The sequence below is a fragment of the Micropterus salmoides genome, unplaced genomic scaffold, assembly GCF_014851395.1.
Source record: "Micropterus salmoides isolate LMB-PRFRI ecotype aquatic unplaced genomic scaffold, ASM1485139v1 Ms_hic_scaffold_1839, whole genome shotgun sequence".
Classification (NCBI taxonomy): domain Eukaryota; kingdom Metazoa; phylum Chordata; class Actinopteri; order Centrarchiformes; family Centrarchidae; genus Micropterus; species Micropterus salmoides.
Window position 1 is genome coordinate 14,830 of NW_024040972.1, and position 12,780 is coordinate 27,609.

At 39.7% G+C, this 12,780-nt stretch overlaps 2 protein-coding genes across 2 annotated transcripts; both read left to right on the forward strand.

The window, feature by feature from the left end:
* Positions 1–584: 584 nt before the first annotated feature.
* Positions 585–4,465, forward strand: LOC119909702 (zinc finger protein 501-like). The gene is made up of 2 exons (XM_038727913.1): positions 585–972; positions 2,047–4,465. Exons 1-2 carry the CDS (start codon positions 801–803, stop codon positions 3,333–3,335), a joined length of 1,461 nt encoding a protein of 486 aa, XP_038583841.1. The 5' UTR covers positions 585–800; the 3' UTR covers positions 3,336–4,465.
* Positions 4,466–6,935: 2,470 nt separating this feature from the next.
* On the forward strand, positions 6,936–12,342 carry LOC119909704 (zinc finger protein OZF-like). Its single transcript, XM_038727914.1, has 2 exons — positions 6,936–7,339; positions 11,368–12,342. The coding sequence occupies exons 1-2, from the start codon at positions 7,168–7,170 to the stop codon at positions 12,267–12,269; spliced, it is 1,074 nt and encodes a 357-aa protein (XP_038583842.1). The 5' UTR covers positions 6,936–7,167; the 3' UTR covers positions 12,270–12,342.
* Positions 12,343–12,780: the final 438 nt, after the last annotated feature.

Genomic DNA, 12,780 nt, shown 5'->3' on the forward strand with positions numbered 1-12,780 from the left:
TCCTTGTTCTTGTCTTTATTATCGACTATTTTATTCATTTTTATTTGTTTTATTTTGATTGTCTGATTTTATTTACCTCAGTGCAGAAATGTTTTAATCCTGTTTCAACCATGTAAAGAACTTTGTAATTTTGTTTTGAAAAGGGCTGTATAAATAAAGTTTATTGTTATTATTTTATTTTGTGTTGTACTTAAACTAATACTGCAATACCTACTCAAGCAAAGGGAATGTAAAAGTAATATGATACAGTCAGATATGTATCAACATAACAGTGGACACCAGATTATTATTATTATTATTATTAGTGTGACTATGTAATTATACTTGTTGAGTTGTCTGTATTAATATGCATATTTATAACATTATGCTTTTGTACTCTTTACATTGTGGTATTTTCTATATTTACTTCAGTAAAGGATCTGGATTCTTATACCGTCCTTAATACTTACAGAGATGAGCCTGTAAAATAAGGTTTGATAACCTTTATTTTGAAAATCATCAAATTTTAAGCAAGTGTACTTCCGGCGGTTAACATTACTACGGTAGCGCGTCCGTTACCATGGTTATACACGCGCAGTGCAGCAGCCTGCATGTGAGGATCAACGTGTTTAAGTGGACTCTGTTTAAACTTTCGGGATGTTTCACCTCAGACTCATCTCCTGTTAGCCAAGAATGCTAAAGGAAGTTAGCTTGTTAGCAGGAAGTAGCCGGAGCCGGAGCTCGGCCTCACAGTGTGTATTTTATCAGAGTGAGCTGCGTGTCTGTAACGGAGTGTGTCTGGAGGAAAAGCTGCTGTAAACATGTCTAAAGTCCAAACGCTGAGAGCTTTTGTCCAGCAGCGACTAAGTGCGGCTGCTGAAGAGATATTTGAGCTGTTTGAAAGAACGATAGCAGAGTACGAGGAGGAACTTTGTGGACAACGCAAACTACTGGACGCTGTTTTCAAGCCTGAAGTCCGGTTACACAGAGCAGGTTTGTGCACTTTACTGCTTATTCTCGCTGTAAACAGCAAATCGAAAATTTGCTCAAATATTTCTAGATTTGAGCACCGGCTTGGTTAGCTAGCGAGCCCTCTGGTCCCACAGTCACTCAGACCACTGCAGCCAACACAGCAGACAACTCCAGCAAAAATGACAAAGGAAAGGCCCAAAACTGTAAGATTTTAATGTTTGTACCGCTGTTATTCTGTCATTACACTCTGGGTAATGTTGTAACATTTTAAATTAAACCAAGAGACATCTGGGTCATGAAGAGAGTTCATGAAACCTAGAATCACTTTGGGAAAAAATATTCCATAAACAATATGAAAGGGACTGTCGCTGCTTTATTATAATAATAATAATGATAATATAATAATCTTTATTTGTAGAGCACTTTTTCAAAAACATTGAAAAGACTAAAATACATGTTTAGGATAAATATAAAATTAGTAAAATAAAATAAAAGGGATAAAATAAAGTCAAATAAGATCGGGAAAGGCTCTCCTATAAAAGTATGTTTTAAGAAGGGACTTAAAAGAGTTCACTGACTCAGCCGACCTGATTTCCTCGGGCAGGCTGTTCCAGAGCCTCGGGGCCCTGACAGCAAACGCTCTGTCCCCTTTAGTTTTCAGTCGAGACTCTGGAACAGACAACAGACCTCTGCCCGAGGATCTCAAGGTACGTGCTGGTGCGTATGGGACTAAAAGGTCAGAAATATAACAAGGCGAGAGGCCATGAAGAGCTTTAAAAGTGATCAATAGAATTTTAAAGTCAATTCTAAAACATACTGGGAGCCAGTGTAATGAAGCTAAAATAGGAGTAATGTGGTCATATTTCTTTGTCCTGGTTAAAAGCCTGGCAGCTGAGTTCTGGACAGTCTGGAGTCGATCAATAGATTTTTGGGTTAAACAGGTGAAAAGGCTGTTGCAATAATCCAGGCGTGATGAGATGAAGGCGTGTAAAATGGTCTCGGTGTCCTTAAAAGTTAACATGGATCAAATTTTAGCTGTATTTCTAAGTTGATAAAAACATGATTGATGTGTATGTATTTCATTATTCTCCACAGACGTCCAACTGGTGTTGGTGAGTAAAGAAGAGGTTCCCCCTGAGCAGCAGGAGTGGAGCCCCGGTCTGGACCAGGAGGACCCATCAGAGCCCCCACACATTAAGGAGGGATGCAGCCTGAGTCTGGACCAGGATGACCCACCAGAGCCCCCACACATTAAAGAGGAACATGAGGAACTTTGGACCTGTCAGGAGGGAGAGCAGCTTCCATGGATGGAGGAGGCTGATATCACAAAGTTCAAATTTACTCCTGTCCCTGTGAAGAGTGAAGAACATAATGAAGAGAAACCTCAGTCCTCAAAGCTTCATAAACAGATGGAATCAGAGGCTGATGGAGAGGACTGTGGAGGACCAGAACCAGCCAGGAACTCTGATCCAGATAGACATTTACAACCAGATACTGATGACAAGACGTCAGACCCCTCTGAACCTGAGACTGATGACAGTTGTGATTGGGAGGAGACCAGGGAACCTCAGTCAGGTTCAAACCCTCTGCAAAATAACAGTGGATGTAACACTAGTGAGAAACCATCCGGCTGCTCTGAGTGTGGTAAACGATTCAGCCAGAACTCAAACCTGAAGAGACATATGAGAATTCACACAGGAGAGAAACCATTTGTTTCAGTTTGTGGTAAAGTAATTGGACGAGGATCGAATTTGACCTCCCACTTAAGATTTCATACAGGAAAAAAAACTTTCAGTTGCTCAGTTTGTAAAACAACTTTTCATGACAGAAGCAATTTGTCCAAACACATGACAATCCACACAGGGAAGAAACCCTCTAGTTGTTCTCAGTGTGGTAAAATATTCGCTAAAATCTCAAATTTGAACACACACTTAAGAGTTCATACAGGAGAAAAACCTTTTACATGCTTAGTTTGTAAAACTAGTTTCAGTGACAAAAGTGCTTTGTCCAGACACAGCAGAATCCATACGGGGAAGAAACCATTTAGTTGTTCAGTTTGTGGTAGAAGATTTACACGAAAGACACTTCTGAGACAACACTTGACGGTCCACACAGGGGAGAAACCATTCAGTTGTTCAGTTTGTGGTAAGACATTCACAGTAAGCTCAAACTTGACCACACACTCAAGAGTTCATACAGGAGAAAAACCGTTCACTTGCTCAGTTTGTAAATCAAGATTCAGTGACAGAAGCGCTTTGTACAGACACAGGAGAATCCACACGGGGGAGAGACCATATACTTGCAGCATTTGTGGTAAAAGATTCATTCGGCATGATCACATCAAAAAGCACAAGTGTGCCAGTAAGAACAGTGGAAGCAAATGAAGCTGCAGAGATGCTTGTTGAGCCGATTCCTTTCAGCAAGATTGAAGTACTGAGGGCAAAACTTGACGCAATAAGATAAGTTGGTAAGTTCAAAAATAAGTCTTGCTTCTTTTTAACCAAGATGAAGTCACGTGTTCATTTTAAATCTGTTTTTATTTGTGTTTAAATTATTTTGTCATTTTCCGGGTGCTCTTTGATGTTACATTTATTCACTGATTTAAAATGGATTGAAATTGTCTAAAGTACATCACTATGGTTAATGTGTTGTTTTAAAGTCTGGAATGACTGGACTTTCCTTCCAACAGCACAGTTTATTTCTAATTTACATGACCAAAACAACTTGTGCTTAATCTTTTCAGCTAAGATGAAGCCATGTGAATATTTTAATGTTTTTATGTGTCTCCATTATTCTGAAATTTTCCAGGAACTGTGTGTTTTTGTATTACAGTTGCCTAAAAGTATTTGTTGTCACCTGTACAGCACATGTACAGGTCAACATGTGTTGTTTTAAAATGTGGTTTATAAGTAAAATGACTTGACTTGAGCAGTGGGAGTAAATGAAGCTGCAGAGATGCTTGTTGAGCCAGTTCCTTCCAGCAGGATTAAAGTACTGAGGACAAGTCTTGGCTCAACACTGTTTTTATCTGTCACATTGTTTGGTCGTTTTCCAGGTGATTTTTGGTATAACATGAATTTGAAATGGAAGAAAGTTCTCAAAGTGTTTATGTCACATGTGCTGCACTGTTTCTAAATGAAATGAGTTTATTTTTTAATTGAATGGACTCCCGGTCTTGAATTGATCTCATTATATGTAAAACATGAACAGTTGATTCTGAAACTGCTCATACTGTATTTGTGTTATTCCGGTCAGATCGCAAGTGTTTAGACAAACTTTGATTTCACACAGTTTGACAGCTGATGTGTTGGATTTACCAAGTTCCCTTTAAAACAGTTCAGATTTTTCCAGCCTGTTTGTGTGCACTACTCAGCTGCCATATGTTTGTTGAGAGAGTTGTTGATGCTGTAATGATTCTTCACCTGGGTATCTTTATCCCGGACTTGTATTTATGTTTGTTGCAGTTTGCAGTTGTTTTGTTGCAGCAATAAACCTCCTGTCATGGTTCTTGTTTCATGTTTTGTGTTTCCTCTGTTCAGCCTTGTTTATCCTTATGTTTATTTGCAAGATCTGCTTAGTTTTTATTCCTGTGTCTTTGTTCTGAGATCTGCTCATTGTTTCCCGTTTTGATGTATTCTGTGTTATGTTTCTTTCATCCTGGTCCGCTTGTTGGTCTGTCTTGTCTGTGTCCTCATTTGTTTCTGTATTGTGATCATAGTATGTTTAGTGCCTGTCTGTGTCAAGTTATGGTTGTCTCACATAAACTTTAAGGATCAGCTACAAGTCAGTCAGGAAATAAGTAGATGATGATAACTTGTCATTACCAAACATGTTTCTCTGCAGAACATCTTACAACCAGGGCATTATTTGTATTTTTGGTGGAAGTATTAAGATCCTTTATTTCATTAAAAGTACAGCAGTGTAAACGTTCTACATTACCATTACCTCCAAGTAAAAGGCCTACATGAAAATCCTACTTCAATAGTACAAAAGTATGATTGTATGAAGAAGCCAATTGGAGTAAAAATCATGGTTTGGTCCCTCTGACTGATATACATTATTGGATTACAGTCGAGCTGGATGTTGGATGAGCTAGTTAGACCTATTTTATATACAGTTAGTTTAGTCTAGTTGTTCCCAACCTATGGAAAGGGTCACCTGATAAATCATATGGTCAAAAGATGACTAAAGACAGAAGTTTGTGTTTGTTTTGCATGTGTTCCATGTTTAGTGTCAGTCCTTGTTTCCTGTTTGGTTCTGTCTCTGTTCCCTGACCCTGCTTCTTGTTGCGCCAACAAAAAGTCTCTTGGCTCAGTGTGTTTGTCTGACTCGGATCATGACTGTTTAATCAGTCCACCTACAGGATCACCAACACCAAAGCAGCATCACTGATGGTCGAATAGTTTTTTTTAGATTCACTGAGACTTTATAATCTAAGCAATACACTTATATCTCTCACGTGTGACGGGATGTCGCAAGGGTTTTGATGTCTTTTTCGGGCCTACATGGAACCCTCCATGTACTGTGTCGTGTTAGGACACATTCACATATGAATATCAATGAATGCCAGAAAAATGTGGCAAATTGATACAAATGAAAATGTTGATAATCTAAATCTTTGTGTGTAAAGCGATTCTAAAGGCTGCAAAGAATAAAGCAAAAAACATAGAGTCTTAAATGATGGAGAAAGAACAGCAGTGAGAGATGAGGAGATGAGAGATGCTAGCAAAAGCTTTTATTAATCTTCACAGTCCAGATAATATTAGTGAAGAGGGGAAACTACAGTAATAGAGAATGAGGACCTATTATAGCACAAGGAAGACACCAACAACCTACCAAATAAGGACTAAACCGCACTCTCCAGAAAACCAAGATGTCCGTTACTATTAATACATCTTGGGCGATCACTGCCATTGCCACAGCATAACTCCTAAGTTAAAGAATTAATCAAATATTCTCTATAGCTATCACCCAAAGAGTGCTTTAAGTGGCAGCTAGAGCAGTCACTGTGCACTCTGCTTTGGGGACAAAAGCTGCTCCATTGTGTATCTCGTTCCCATGTTTAAATTACCTCATGTTTTAAGAATAATGAGAATAATATTCCATAGAATAGTGAAAATGATCTGTGATGAAGAATCAGCTCACACAGTTTAGCAGTTCAGCGGAAAGAGGAAACAACTTGAGAGCGATCATATGTTTAGACTCAAGTTCATCACTAACCAGTTTACAGAGCAGTCATTCAGACAGCAGATGAGACATTTAGACAGAAGTATAACAAATATTATACATAGTTCAAATGATGGGCATTGCAGTCATATTTTATGGATACCAGCACACACTGGCATCAAGGGAAATAGCAGGTTGCAAAGGAGGCCTATAAGGGACTATATCAAGGTAGCAGTTAACTTCAGTAAGACAGAAATGAAGAGCATTATTAAACACAAAATGAAAGAGGCAAAAGCAATGGGAGGAAGAGAGGAAGGATGGTGGTTGAGTTGAGTTGAGTTGAGAGGAGAGTAGGAGAAATTAGATATGCAGGAAGGAACAGGAGAGACGAGCCAATAGTGCATTATTCAATATTGGTCAGCATAACTCTGGCAGGTGTAACATAAGTGGGCAACAAGAGACACGTTATGGTTCACTGTCAGAAATATGAGGAAGAAAGAAGGCAGCTGATTCAGCTGTGAACCAAGTCCAGTTGCCCTTGATTTTTAACCTTCCTTGGATAACTATGACCTGGATGACTGAGAATCTTCATAGATATCTTTTAAGTGTATGTATCCCTGTATGTTGCATTGTTAATACTGTTATACTAATAAAGAAAAGAAAAAAACATATTTAATTTCCGTCACATAAGTCTTTCAGAGTCCTGATGGTTCACACTCCGGTCCAGCAGGTGGCAGCGCGCACATAACGTTGATTTATCTCCGAAGTGTACTTCCGGGTGGCTAACGTGCTAACGTTTCCGTCACCAAGATCCAGCTGGAGTTCAGCAGCAGAGCCTGTAAGTGAGGAGAAACGTGTTTAAGTGGACTCTGTTTAAACTTTCGGGATGTTTCACCTCAGACTCATCTCCTGTTAGCCAAGAATGCTAAAGGAAGTTAGCTTGTCAGCAGGAAGTAGCCGGAGCCGGAGCTCGGCCTCACAGTGTGTATTTTATCAGAGTGAGCTGCGTGTCTGTAACGGAGTGTGTCTGGAGGAAAAGCTGCTGTAAACATGTCTAAAGTCCAAACGCTGAGAGCTTTTGTCCAGCAGCGACTAAGTGCGGCTGCTGAAGAGATATTTGAGCTGTTTGAAAGAACGATAGCAGAGTACGAGGAGGAACTTTGTGGACAACGCAAACTACTGGACGCTGTTTTCAAGCCTGAAGTCCGGTTACACAGAGCAGGTTTGTGCACTTTACTGCTTATTCTCACTGTAAACTGCCTTTACTGCAGTAAAAGTACTAATACCACTCTGTGAAAATACTCCACTGCCAGTAAAAGTCCTGCATTCAAACCCTGATGTAGGAATTATTTTCTTGCTGACCATTATTGAAATATGGAAGATCAATCAATCAATGCTGTAATAAACTGTTTTATTTTATACTCTGTATGTAGTGTGGATAATGATAGTGTCTCCAGTTCAGACCTCATTAGTTCCAGGAAGGGTTAGTTTTAGGTCTCTGGACAGCAGAACAACTCTTCACTTGCCTAAAAAATAAAGCTTCACCTTCATCTACATCAGTAAAATCCTGCTTTCACTGTAAAGCTTCAAAACTAATTATCTGATTATAGTATTTTATAGTATAACAGTCACAGGGGACATATTTCAGAACAATGAGTACTTACTCTAAGTATATTGTTCTTGTTTTATTGACTTTGTTACAAGTAAAAGTCTGCTGAGTATTTATACAACTTGGTATTAGTACCGCGGGTAAAAGCGGCCAAAATGTTTCCTCAGGCGGGTGGCTGGTGTCTCCCTTAGAGATAGGGTGAGAAGCTCGGCCATCCGCGAGGAGCTCAGAGTAGAGCCGCTGCTCCTTTGCGTTGAAAGGAGCCAGTTGAGGTGGTTTGGGCATCTGGTAAGGATGCTTCCAGGACGCCTCCCTAGGGAGGTGTTCCAGGCACGTCTAGCTGGGAGGAGGCCTCGGGGAAGACCCAGGACTAGGTGGAGAGATTATATCTCCACACTGGCCTGGGAACGCCTTGGGATCCCCGATTCAGAGCTGGTTAATGTGGCTCGGGAAAGAGAAGTTTGGGGTCCCCTGCTGGAGCTGCTGCCCCCGCGACCGATCCCGGATAAGCGGATGAAGATGGATGGATGGTATTAGTACTTTTAATAGCTGCTAGTACAGAAAGTGTTACTACTTGTTTACACAATGGTATATTACCTGCTTACTGCCCCTGGGTTAGGACGTTGTTGTCATCAGTTATGGAAATGGATTGATTTGCATAACGTGCATCAAAGAGTCACAATGAAGAAAGGCCCGGTCTAAACTGGGAATTCCCCGTATTGCTACACATACATGCTTTATGTCTCAGTTTAGATTTCCCCCGGTAAAGAGCAATAGACATAGAATAGAAGGTTTTCATTCCAACTGCCATCTCCTTTCTAAACTCAGTCCGGAGAAGCAGATAATCTATAATAATTTAATAATTGGTTTTACGAATGAAGGGCTGGACAATAAAAAATTACAATAATTATCACAATATCATTTTTTTGGAAAACAATATAACAAATAAATATTCAAGTAAATTTATTTTATTCACTTGAACCATACAAACTTATTTTTTATGAAGATTATTTTGTTGAGGAAAAAGAACTGAAAAAAGCTTATACTTAATTTTACTTATGCATACAGTGGATAGAAAAAGTCTACACACCCCTGTTAAAATGCCAGGTTCTTATTATGTAAAATAATGAGACAAAGATAAATCATGTCAGAACTTTTTCCACCTATAATGTCAACAATTAAATTCAAAAACAATTTGAAATCTTTGAGGAAGAAAAATGAAAAATAAACCCCTCAAATAACCTGGTTGCATAAGTGTGCACACCCTCAGACTAATACTTTGTTGAATCACCTTTTGATTTTATCAAAGCAGTCAGTCTTTTTGGGTAGGAGTCTATTAGCATGGCACATCTTGAAGTGGCAATATTTGCCCAGTCTTCTTTGCAAAAGCGTTCCAAATCTGTCAGATTGCGAGGACATCGCCTGTGCACAGCCCTCTTCAGATCACCCCACAGATGTTCAATTGGATTCAGGTCTGGGCTCTGGCTGGGCCATTCCAAAACATTCATCTTCTTCTGGTGAAGCCATGCTTTTGTGGATTTGGATGCTTGGATGTTTTTCTTTGTAAGAAAAGGCTTCCGTCTTTCCACCCTACCCCATAGCCCATTCAGATGAAGAATACGGGAGATAGTTGTCACATGTACCACACAGCTAATACTTGCTAGAAATTGCTGCAGTTCCTTTAATGTTGCTGTAGGCCTCTTGGAAGCCTCCCTGACCACTTTTCTTTTCGTCTTTTCATTAATTTTGGAGGGACGTCCAGTTCTTGGTAAAGTCACAGTTGTGCCATATTTTCTCCACTTGATGATGACTGTCTTCACTGTGTTCCAGGTTATATCTAATGCTTTGGAAATTCTTTTGTACCCGTCTCCTGACTTATGTCTTTCAACAATGAGATCTCTCTGATGCTTTGGAAGCTCTCTGCGGACCGTGACTTTTGCTCGGAGATGCATCTGAGAAAATATCAGGAAAATCCTACTAGAACAGCTGAGCTTTCTTTGTGATTAATCAGAGTCACTTTAAATGATGGCAGGTGTGTAATGACTTCTAGTTAACCTGAGTTTGAATGTGATTGGTTAATTCTGAACACAGCCACATCCCCAGTTATAAGAGGTTGTGCACACTTATGCAACCAGGTTATTGTAAGGTTTTTAATTTTAATTTTCCCCCTCGAAGATTTCAGTTTGTTTTTCTATGGAGTTGTTCACATTAAAGGTAGAAAAGTTTCTGACATGATTTGTCTTTGTCTCATTATTGAACCTGGCATTTTAACAGGGGTGTGTAGACTTTTTCTATCCACTGTATTAGTTGACAAAGATTGTTTCATATGTTTTGAATGTTCTATCTCAGATTTGTGAAGTGATCCCCTGTTTGGCATGAAGTGTTGACCATAAAGAAAAGTTTAAACCACAATTAACCATCAGGTTTCTTCAACTTTAACTCAGAAGCAAAAATCAGCCTTTAAACTTGAAAGAAATAACGATTTGATACTTATTGTGATAATTATCAATATCGAAAGATATGAAACTTTTTATCGTGATAAAAGTTTTGGCCATATCGTCCAGCCCTACGAATGAATGATGTTGATCATGATGATGATGATGATGGTGGTGATGATGAAGATGATTGTTGTGGAAATGTTCCCCTTTGTTGCCGTCTGTTGCTAACTATATTGTTTTTTGTTGTTGATGATGGATGAATGGATAAAATCCGGCTGAGGCACTGGGTGGGGATCTCTGGTACTGCCCTAGAATGGTTTTCATCCTACCTGTCAAATAGGAAGTTTTGCGTGTCTGTAAACAACTATGTCTCTTCGTTCTGTCCAGTTTAAATATGGTGTGCCTCAGGGGTCGGTCTAAGGACCCATTTTGTTTTCCTTGTATCTGCTTCCCCTTGGACATATTATCCATAAACATGGCATTTCTTTTCATATTTATGCTGATGACACACAAATATACTTGCCCGTCAGAACCACAGACCCTGGAATGCTGAGCTCACTTAACAACTGCCTTTGTGAAGTTAAAAAATGGATGTCAAATAATTTCCTCCAGCTGAACTCAGACAAAACAGAAATCCTGGTCATTGGGTCCGCTAGTAAATCACATTAAGCCTGTTGCAAAGAACCTTGGTGTCTGGTTTGATAGTAATTTAAATTTCGAGCAGCACACCAAAGCTTGTTCAATCATGTTTTTATCAACTTAGAAATATATAAAAATTCGATCTATGTTAACTTTTAAGGACACCGAGACCATTTTACACGCCTTCATCTCATCACGCCTGGATTATTGCAACAGCCTTTTTACCTGTTTAACCCAAAAATATATTGATGGACTCCAGACTGTCCAGAACTCAGCTGCCAGGCTTTTAACCAGAACAAAGAAATATGACCACATTACTCCTATTTTAGCTTCACTACACTGGCTCCCAGTATGTTTTAGAATTGACTTTAAAATTTTATTGATCACTTTTAAGCAATTATCTTAAGTCGCACCGGTAATATTTGCACATTTTATTTGAAGGAATACATTACCCTAATTCTAGTAGGTTATTTTACCACGTTTTAGAAAGTTTTGTATCGGTGGTTAAAATGTTAACAGGAAGTCAATTTTCAAAATGTGTGTATGTATTTTGCTGTTTTTCAGGCATCCAGCTGCTGTTGGTGAATAAAGAAGAGGTTCCCACTGAGCAGCAGAAGTGGTGCACCAGTCTGAACCAGGAGGACCCACCAGAGCCCCCAAATACTAAAGAGGAGTGGCGTCCCAGTCTGGACCAGAAGGACCCACCAGAGCCCCCGCACATTAAAGAGGAGTGGAGCCCCAATCTGGACCAGGAATACCCACCACAGCCCTCACACATTAAAGAGGGATGGAGGCCCAGCCTTGACCAGGAGGACCCACCAGAGCCCTCACACTTTAAAGAGGAACAGGAGGAACTCTGGACCAGTCTGAAGGAAGAGCCACTTCAAGGACTAGAGGAGGCTGATATCATGAAGTTCACATTCACTCCTGTCCTTGTGAAGAGTGAAGAAGACAATGAAGAGGAACCTCAGCCTTCACAGCTTCATCAATTACTAACTGAACAGATAGAAACAGAAATTGATGGACAACTAGCTACTGATGACATAGTGTCACACTCTGAACCTGAGACTGATGACGAATGGGAGGAGACCGGGGAACATGAGTCAAACTCGCTGCAATACAATGAAGTAAGTGATGTGGAATGTATTACAGGAAAAACATCAAGTAGCTTCTCTGAATGTGCTACAGGCTTTGGCAACAAAGAACATCTGCAAGAACACAGTGGAGGCCAACAAGTAAAGAAACCATTTAGTTGTTCATTTTGTAAAAAAAGTTTTCAATGGAGAGCTGACATGGTGATGCACATGAGAATCCACACGGGAGAGAAACCCTTCAGTTGTTCTGTCTGTGGTAAAAGATTTGCACAAAACTCAAATTTGACCACACACCTGGGAGTTCATACAGGAGAAAAACCTTTCAGCTGCTCAGTTTGTAAAAACCTTTTCAGCGAAGAGGAGATCTTGTGAAGCACATGAGAATCCACACAGGGGAGAAACCTTTCAGTTGTTCAGTTTGTGGTAAAGGATTTCTGAAAGCGGAAGTTTGACCCAACACTTAAAAGTTCATACAGGAGAAAAACCTTTCAGCTGCTCAGTTTGTAAGAAAAGTTTTCATGGGAGAGGAGATGTTGTGAAGCACATGACAGTCCACACTGGGGAGAGACCCTTTAGTTGTTCAGTTTGTGGTAAAGGATTTGCACTAAACTCCAGGTTGACATTACACTTAAGAATTCATACAGGAGAAAAACCTTTCTCATGCTCAGTTTGTAAAAAAAGATTCAGTCAAAGAAGCCATTTGTCCAGACACATGAAAATCCACACAGGGGAAAAACCATTTAGTTGTTCGTTTTGTGGTAAAGCATTTTCAACAAGGGGACATCTGAGACAACACTTGATTGTCCACACAGGGGAGAAACCATTTAGTTGTAGTGTTTGTAATAAACATTCACTCGGTTCGAGTATGTCAAATCACACAGGT